The sequence below is a fragment of the Toxorhynchites rutilus genome, chromosome 1 (assembly GCF_029784135.1).
Source record: "Toxorhynchites rutilus septentrionalis strain SRP chromosome 1, ASM2978413v1, whole genome shotgun sequence".
NCBI classification, from domain to species: Eukaryota; Metazoa; Arthropoda; class Insecta; order Diptera; family Culicidae; genus Toxorhynchites; species Toxorhynchites rutilus.
Window position 1 is genome coordinate 44,757,739 of NC_073744.1, and position 9,412 is coordinate 44,767,150.

At 39.1% G+C, this 9,412-nt stretch overlaps 2 protein-coding genes across 2 annotated transcripts; one reads left to right on the forward strand and one right to left on the reverse strand.

Moving 5' to 3' along the window:
- The first annotated feature begins 1,290 nt into the window (after positions 1-1,290).
- On the forward strand, positions 1,291-3,018 carry LOC129773708 (ataxin-10-like). Its single transcript, XM_055777354.1, has 4 exons — positions 1,291-1,483; positions 1,547-2,367; positions 2,455-2,721; positions 2,786-3,018. Exons 1-4 carry the CDS (start codon positions 1,383-1,385, stop codon positions 2,965-2,967), a joined length of 1,371 nt encoding a protein of 456 aa, XP_055633329.1. The 5' UTR covers positions 1,291-1,382; the 3' UTR covers positions 2,968-3,018.
- LOC129773716 (putative GPI-anchor transamidase) lies at positions 2,970-4,365 on the reverse strand. Its single transcript, XM_055777363.1, has 4 exons — positions 4,194-4,365; positions 3,420-4,139; positions 3,191-3,360; positions 2,970-3,131 (listed from the first exon to the last, which is right to left on the reverse strand). Exons 1-4 carry the CDS (start codon positions 4,293-4,295, stop codon positions 3,056-3,058), a joined length of 1,068 nt encoding a protein of 355 aa, XP_055633338.1. The 5' UTR covers positions 4,296-4,365; the 3' UTR covers positions 2,970-3,055.
- Positions 4,366-9,412: the final 5,047 nt, after the last annotated feature.

The window sequence follows — 9,412 nt, forward strand, 5'->3', positions numbered from 1 at the left end:
CTTCGATCTCCCGGCTTAAGGAGCGGCAAAGATGATATTGTAAATACCAGATCGGCTATATCTGGCGGACACAAAGTGCCTCAGGATGTCCAACCCCTTCGCTGTGGGGTGATACTTGCAGTATGGAAAAATCATCAAGTTGCTTGACAGTGCTGCTGCTGCGAATCAACATCATTGAATCATTTTCGTTGTAGACTTAATAAACGTAAGATTTAACGAAATCTGTTCCTATAAATTATCTTTCGTCGCCATCCGAAATTAGTCCATTTTTTTGAATGCATACGTGAACACTAAAATCGATGAAAAATGAATTGGAATACTCGAGCATTCCATTCGGTAATTTGGAGAAAATTGTAGCATTTGAATCGTGCTTGCCAGGCGTAAATGCTCTGATTGAGCGAGTGATTTTCGGGCGTAAACAAAATCTAAACCACCGAAAAATCACAACTGAGTGCCGATACTCAGAAAGAAATAATACTGATCAGTTTAGACTCCCTAAAATATGGATTATATTCACATAACGTATATACATAACGTTTTGTTTTTTGTGTCCCGCGTTAGACCTCTGACCATCTGATCACTTTACTATAGTGTTTCCTCTGAATCACCCAATCCGTACGAGATATTTCTCTTCCGATGAAGTTTGATATCGATCAAGTTTTGCAAGTATCAGTCCTGTTCGCTAGTATTTTCAACCAAGGAAACCTATCTACAGATGCAATCTGTTCCTACTTTAACAGCTGGAACACCCTTTCCATTACTTTTTTTGTATACCGTTCCATTGACTTATGACCCTTTTTATGACTTTTTCAGTCAACCGAACTCCACGCTTACATTTCGTGGTCATGACCGGGTCCCAATCCGAATCAGGAGACATTCAGATTAAATTGAACAGCGCATGCTTCTTACGGCTCGGAATAAAACAATGAGTGAATTGAATTGTATATCTTTCGCCGCGTTGCCCGTGATGATAGTTAGAAACATGAACTTATGGGGTTTCTCAAACAAACGAATATTTGCAAGAAAAGATCGAACTTTTTCTGAAATTTTGATAGTCGATGGAGGTACCACAAGGGCTCAACTGCCAAAAAGTCACTTTTGATAAAAGTGACGTTTATGGGGTTTCTCAAACAAACGATTCAATTGTTGTCACATCTTATATTTTGAAACAAATAGTATTTTGAAACATCTGCCAAAAAAGGCAACTAAGCAGCACTGGCACCACTACTGTTCTTTGGGGAACTAAACCTACCCAACGTAAACAAAAACACGACACACTGTTTGACATTTCTCCATGCGTAGAGGTCAAATGTGAAGCAAGTCTATTCGTTGATAGCTAATCTCGAAAAAAATTTTGGGCGAAGATTTTTCAAATATTATAAATGGAATCGTGCAACAAAACAGAAATGGAAGAAATAAGCAAGCAAATCACAGATCACGATTATGAAGCAGCGGTAAATGCGCTCAACGTGCTGGACATAAGGCAAGTGAATATCTGTGTAATGAAGAGGTATGATAATATCGAATGATATATGTATTTTTTTAGCTCTAATTTCTTCACTAAATCTAAAGGAATATTCAGATCTTTCCTGATTTGCTATGAATCCAAAGACGATGAGCAGAATAAGGTAGCATTGAAGTGTTTGAATATTCTGAAGCGGTCATGTGCCTTAGGTCAATCCTACCAAAATGAAATAATCGCTATGGAACTCTTTTTATCCAAAATCAAAAGTATTCTGGATAATGAAGAAGTTCATGAAAATGTTCGGACAAGTTGCCTTCAGTTGTTGGCGAATTTATGCGTTCAAAATAAACCAAACCAAGAACTTGTCCTGAATGAGTTTAAAGAATTTCTGCTGGAGAGTATTAAGAGCAACACAATCCTTACAAATGCTGCCACGATGATTCTATACAACTCGTTTATATATAAATCATCTATTGGACTTAACGCACAGGAACTACTAGAAGTTCTTCTATCCAATGTAGAAATAAATAGATTATGCCAGAAGGAAACCACCGAATTCGTCAGTATTTTTCTCGAATACCTGATGTGTGAAAGCAATGAAATTGTCGACGGGTACGAGCGAATTAATTACACGAGTAGAATTAATTTTCTTCGGTATGTAAGCGAATATTTGCGTCAACAAGGCCCTCGGGACCGCCCATTGCAACCTGATCTTTTCAAACATCTGCTTGTTGATTTCAAAAAGAAATCTGACTGTGTACTGAAGAATGTCGACAGCTATTTGGACCAAGAGAGTACAGAGGAAGTGTTTACTCTGTTAATGCTCTTCTCGGATGCAACATGCGTCGAGCCATACGATTCCTTTCTACGGGCGGATAGTGCGTTATTTTTGAATATGGGATGTGAGTATTTCAGTATAAGTGTTCCGGAACAGCCCAAATGCGATACACAAAATAATATTGATTTAAAAAAATCATATTCAACTACAGGTCTGCTTCGTCAGCTGCAATCCCGTGGGAAAAATTGCGACGCTAATATTTTCACTCCCGTGGAAAAAATTGAAGAGATTCTCAAAGTTAAAGAAGGCACCAGCAATCTTAATATTGAACAAGACATTTCGTTTTCGCTCAAATCATCGCTAGTGAAAGGACTAGCAAACTTAGCCTACAGGAACAAAAAGAATCAAAACTTAGCACGCGAAATGGGAATCATAGCCGCAATCCTAGAGTGTACTAATTTAGATGCAAGGAATCCGCGTAAGTTCCTGCTGACGAGCAACTTCGTGACAACGTGATTTTTTTTCTTTCTTTTTATTTGTAGTAATAAAAGAATGGAGTATCCTGGCTATTCGAAACTTATGCGATGACAATTTAGAGAATCAAAAATTCATTGCATCTATAACGAAGGTCGGTGATGCAGAAAATTCGTTGGTAACCGATTTTACCAGTGGAGGAGGGACAATTCGGATCAGCGATGGTTCATCAACATCGAAAACAAAATGACAATAGTGAATAATTTATTTATTGGGTTCAATAATAAATCAGTTCAAATTACCACGCGTATCTCATGGATAGTTGACTAGAGCTGTACTTACTTAAACAAATGGCTTGGAAACTGCTCGACGAAAAATTTTGGATTTGGTTTGCTAATTTGTCTTCGTCCAAAACTACAATTTAGAAATAAGAATGGAAAAGTAGCAGAGATGTTTCTCTCGATATTACTTACTGTGTTTCGGGGATGGTTGAGAGGGTTACATTAACGACCCCGTTGGATATTTCGGTAGGTCTTATTGATCCGAAGAAATCGGTGATTGGTACTTTGAAGGGATCTTTAGGATAGAGATCTTTACGTACTCCAACAGTGGATATACATACACGTTTCGGGCAGACCGACAACTTGAAAAGAACCAAAATATGATTATTATTCACGCTTTCAATGAGAATACTGAACTTACAAATTCGCCCATTGATTTCTTGCTATTGACTTCAACTTTCTCCAAAAATTCAAGTGCATAATACGTGTACCGATCGATTATGTAAACTCCTATGGCCGGATCAACATGATGTGAAAGAGAATCCTCTCCAACCAAACTGCTAGCAACGGCCAAAATGTTGGGCGAATAGAACTTTTCATACATTGAAGCTGCTTGGCAGGTATCGATCATAAAGAACAGCTCATTGTAGCGTTGTTTTTGCCACATCTGCTCTATGGCATCTGCTAACTCTTGATTAGTGATCTCCTCAGAGTCTTGAAATTTCAAGAACCCATCGCCACCGTGTCCAGTCAAGTAAATGAGCACATTGCTCCCGGCATCGGATAACAGTCTTTTAGATCTCGCGGTACCATTCTCATTTCTCCCAGTTAACAAACGGACAAAGTTTTCCACTGTTACCTCGTACCCTCGATAATCAACCTCAACATCGGCACCATAGACATTAATATGTTGATTCGCGTTGTTGAACACCGTTGCTGGGCGTGGGTTTCTTGCATTGCAAGCCATATCATCGGCAATCATTAGTAGAATTTGACTGTCTGGAATGCCCAAACGTTTGACCGATCGATATACCGACAAAACATTGGCGATGTGCCGGTAGTTAAACCAAAAACGTGATGTATCAACCAGAACTGCCCAGTTATTGGTGTGCGAACTACTTGTGACAAATTGTTTCGGTAGCTGTTTGGGTAAACAACGTATCAGCCAATGATCTCATATCCACATGAAACTCACCTCAATCTCATTGGCACCATAATTGGCTATAAGATATGATGTTAATATTATAAAACTGATAATTCTTTGTACAAAACCCGTAACGTTGGGTTTGAGCAACATTTTGATTCGCAAACAGAATTTTGCGATATCTTTTCGGTTGACAAACACACTCTGACACTGCTCACTGAAATCAAAATCCATAATGTCATTTTCTGTTGTTGGGGAATACTCCCTTTAGGAATACCATGATTGGCACAGACATACTATGGAAAATGTGACTTCAGGTGGCCGTACACTGTTAAACCGGAGGTCAAATATTTGACATTTTTTGACAGAAAAAAATTGGTCAAAATTTAGTACAAATTTAATGTTTGACAAAAATATTGAATGGCTTCAACAGTAGCATCATATGGCGCTATAACAGTAGCTCTAGCCACCGCAATTATGATAATTTAGGAGAATAGACCAAAAAACAAAAACAGTTCCGTAACCGCAGCATATGGGTGAATGAGTAAATCAAAAAGCGCGGAACGGAGGGATTTCACGTGAATCTGCAGTGAGAGCTACAAGATGAATCTTATATAGGAACTTCGTTCGTATGGCGTCTGAATATTTCGATTATCTTCTCCGTTTGATTACATCGGTGATTAAAAAACATTATATACAAAAGCGGAAAGCGATTCCTGCCGAGGAGCAACTTGCATCGAAGTTGAGGTTTTTGCCAACTGGAGACAATTTCGTGTCGCTACAGTATCTTTTTTATATCTCATATTATTCCCGAAGTATGAGATGCTATTTTTTGTTGATATGAGTTCTTAAAAGTAAGTATTTACTTTGCTGTGAGCTCTTTTTCTCGTACTTTATTCTAACCATATATCCGGATGTTCCTAGAAGCCAACATGTATACGAATGAATTGATTCGAAACATCGAAGTTTTACTACATTAAATTTATTCAACTATTTGCATTCGTATTAATTCGTATAAACTTGAACAAAAATCCCAGTATAACTGCCACAGCTTACGGCTCCTCTAACCGCGAGCATCGCTCGACAGCCAATTTGCACAGCTCGGCGTAAGCGTTTTCCGAATGCTGGACACGATCGACAATGATGAAAGGATCACACGGCTTATAAACACCTTCTTCATCACCCAAGAACTTCTACGAATTCTGAACGACTTGCTTGACCCGCTCTCTTTTGATAGCGGCTTTGACAAGCGTATGATTCTGCAGCAAATCTTCCATTCCCATCAGATGCTCGTCATAGTGGTCGGTTAACAGCCGCTGCCGCTTTATTTCCTCCACCGAGTCCAAGATGTAAATCATTTCCTGGAAGTTCTGCTGCAACTGAATGGAGAACTCTAGTCGCGTTCTTCTAGCGCGCAGCATAGTCAGCAAGTGCGATTCGCTCCCTATCGTGGTAACGTTCAAATTCCAGCTTGTTCCACAAAAGCCTGAACACGTTCTCCGTAGGCAAAAATGTCGGTCTCGATAGCCTCATACTTGGCGACTACTTCCACTGCAGCCAGATTGAATCCGACAAATCCGACATTTGACAAATTGGTCTAAAAAACTTAGCAGAAATTTTTTTAACCCGGTGTATCCCCAAATCCCCTGTGAATGTTTCATATTGATACGTCCATCCATTTTTAGACGACCGATCAAAGTTGATTAGGGGATTGGAGGAGGATTTCATCGCAAATTTTAGTAGAAGTACTAAATGCTATGAGTACCCTAGGAACGAACGATTCGCAGCTTTCTTTCTCATGCGTTTGTACAATGAAAAATAGTCACAATGGTCGAAGAAGATCAGAATTGACACTGTCACCGCTCTCTTTGCGGCAAACCTAACCAGAATGTTCGCCTGTGAAAGAGTTGGGACGGCTCGAAAGTCAGAATGGAATAAATGAACTTCACAACTGAACATTCAGAGTGGAGATGGGAAAAACGGTTCATTTCAGTGAGCGGCTCAGAGCCGTGCGCTTAATGAAAAAAACCGGCTCATATGAGCGGCTCGATGGCTCTTTTCAAGAACTGGTTTATTCGGATATGTAAAGAATGGAAGACGTAAAAAATAAGGTTTGAAACAATAATCAGTGCAGAGCAAAGTAAAAATATTACTTTACTGAAGGTTTTCTCTGATATATTTCCACCACAATGATCTTCTTTATTTTTTATGTATAAACATTATCTTTTCAATGTTATCTGATGAAAGTCTACTACATCTTTCACTGCAAACTTGTCTTGCTTTCGGAAAAACTCGCTCACATGGTACTGAAGTCGCCGGAATACATAATATTTTAAAAAAAGATAAAGCCGCGGAGAGATTCCTTTCATTCACCAAAACTAAGGGTTGCTTAGCCTCAGCAAATGTGGTTTCGCTAAATGTTTATCTACACTAGATGTTGCAGCAGCTTTTGGATCATGTGAGGATCGAAGATTGTCAACCAATGCATGAGACTTCTCCCATACAGACGACAGCGCTTCATCACCGACGATTTGTGGTAGTTTCGTAGGTGTGCATTCTATGGATGTCATTTTCAGCATCCTTATCAACGACTGGTGTGCATAGTTGTACTCTGTTATCCCCAAAACCTTGCTGCTTGAAGCGAGGATCTAGCAGTATTTGTTAGGCTACAAATTCGTCTAACTCAAGATTTGTAGATCGCTTTACCAGCTCCGAAATCAATTCATACAGAGCTTTTTTATAATCACTAGAACTGATTTCACATGATCCATATAATATTGATCATGTCGAATTATCAATCGGGAGAATATAGCAGTTTTCGATAACGACACAGTTTTCTCCCCGTTTTATATCCCAAACGTTTTTAAAATATTTCGAATGGAATGTTTTCATGGTCAACTATATTATATTAGTCAAATCATTTCATTCAGTCAAGCCCGTTCATCTGATACCCATATGATGGGGTTTTTAGAAGAAATGTTGTCTGCCATTTCGTAACGGTCGCCCTTTTGGATTTACATTTTTCATGAATAGATGTAAAATCGGAATCCAAGAGCCATCTTGGATTTCCATTTTACATAAATAGCTGTGTCCTACTAGTCAAGTAGTTTCATTAGATACCCATATTGATAGGGGTTTTGAAAAAAAATTCATATTTCGCCATTGGGGTGGCGGCCATTTTGGATTTACATTTTTCATAAATAACTGTGATCTACTAGTCAAGCCCTTTCATTTGATACCCATATTGATGGGGTTTTGACGAAATTAGTTGTCTGCCATTTTGTAACGGCCGCCATCTTGGTTTTCCATTTTACATAAATAACTATGTTCTACTACAGGGTGGGCCATTTAAAGTGGAAGCATCTGGCAACCCCATAACTTTTGACACAGATGTCAGATTAACAAATGTCATACCGCGTTGGAAGCGTCATTTCAGTACAATTTTAACCATGGAACAATACACACCTAAACAACGCGCTGAAATTGTTCAGCTGTACATTCAAAATAACTTCTCAATTGTGTTAACTAAACGTGCGTGGAAAAATAAAAATAAAGTTAAAACATCGCCTGGAGACAACACTATACGTCGATTATATGCCGAATTTATATCGTCTGGTAGTGTTGGTAATGCCAGTCATCTGTCCAGACAACGACCAAGACGTTTCGACGAGAATATTGATGCCGTTCGAGCCAGTGTTGCAGAGACTCCATCGACATCAGGTCGCCATCGTTCGCAAGAGTTAGGCATCGCTCGAACCACTCTCCGACGCATAATTCGTGTTGATTTGAAAATGTTTCCGTATAAAATTCAAATGGCTCAACAACTTAACCCATCTGACTTACCACGTCGACTTGATTTTGCCAAATGGACCATCGAAATGGCCAAAAATGAACGTGCCTTTTGGCAAAAAAACATAATGTCTGATGAGGCGCATTTCAACTTGAATGGAGGAGTGAATAAACAAAATTGTCGGTTTTATGCTACTGAAAACCCTCAATTCATCGAAACGCAACCTCTTTACGACCAAAAAGTTACTGTGTGGTGGGGCATTCATGCCGACAAAGTCATCGGCCCGTACTTCTTTGAAAACGAAAATGAAGCAACGGTAACCGTGAATGGGAGCGTTATCGGACAATGATAACCGATTTTTTATTGCCATTTGTTCGTGAAAATGAGTTGGACAATTACTGGTTCCAACAGGACGGCGCTACATGCCATACAGCGGCTGCCACGACCAAATTATTGCGCGAAATGTTCCCCGGAAGATTAATATCGAAAAACGGCGATTATGACTGGCCACCGAGATCACCTGATTTGACGCCTCCTGACTTTTTTTTATGGGGATATTTAAAATCCAAGGTATACACTGGTAAACCAAGGACCCTGGCTGCGCTGAAAGACAATATCCGACAAGAAATTGCTGCCATATCGGCCGAAACATTGGGCAAAGTGATGGAAAATACCGAAAAAAGGGCACATTTTGCGGTCAAGGCCAGAGGCGGTCATTTACGAGATATCATAATCAAAAAGTAGTTAGAACAAATCTCCTTGGACCAAAATAAATGAATTTCAAAAAAAATAATTTAAAATTCCACTTCTTTACTTTGCTATTGCAAAAACAAATCCTTCCACTTTAAATGGCCCACCCTGTAGTCAAGCCCTTTCATTAGATACCCATATTGAGGTGGTTTTGAAAAAAATACATATTTCGCCATTTTGGGGTGGCAGCCATTTTGGATTTACATTTTTCATAAATAACTGTGATCTACTAGGCAAACCCTTTCATTTGATGATTTCATATTGATGATGGTTTGACGAAATTAGTAGTATGTCATTTTATAACGGCCACCATCTTGGATTTCCACTGTGTCCTACTAGTCATGTCCTTTCATTAGTTACTCATATTGAGTGGGTTTAAAAAAAAAACAATTTTCGCCATTTTGGGGTAGCGGCCATTTTGGATTTGCATTTCTCATAAATAACTGTATTCTACTAGTCAAGGCCTTTCATTTGATACCCATATTAATGGGTTTTTGACGAAATTAGTTGTCTGACGTACCGGCTCAAATGAGCAGCTCGTGAGCGCTCGCCCATCTCTAATTCAGAGTCCATATTTTCGTAGAGAGGAACTGAGTGAATCTGATCGCATCTCGTGTGACATTGATTGATTGCATCCTAAAAATAACGGGGAAATTTTATGAATTCTCGCATAATTTTTGAAAAGGACCTGTCTACATTGATCGATTCTCTTCATTGACTTTCTCTTTCG

Bases quoted from the DNA above. Each gene is read 5' to 3' on its own strand.
- LOC129773708 (XM_055777354.1), top strand. From the start codon at position 1,383: ATGGAATCGTGCAACAAAACAGAAATGGAAGAAATAAGCAAGCAAATC. The intron at 1,484-1,546 runs GCAAGTGAATAT...GTATTTTTTTAG, and splicing joins CTCAACGTGCTGGACATAAG to CTCTAATTTCTTCACTAAAT. The intron at 2,722-2,785 runs GTAAGTTCCTGC...TTTTATTTGTAG, and splicing joins TTTAGATGCAAGGAATCCGC to TAATAAAAGAATGGAGTATC.
- LOC129773716 (XM_055777363.1), bottom strand. From the start codon at position 4,295: ATGTTGCTCAAACCCAACGTTACGGGTTTTGTACAAAGAATTATCAGT. The intron at 3,361-3,419 runs GTAAGTTCAGTA...GTTCTTTTCAAG, and splicing joins AGAAATCAATGGGCGAATTT to TTGTCGGTCTGCCCGAAACG. The intron at 3,132-3,190 runs GTAAGTAATATC...TCTAAATTGTAG, and splicing joins TCAACCATCCCCGAAACACA to TTTTGGACGAAGACAAATTA.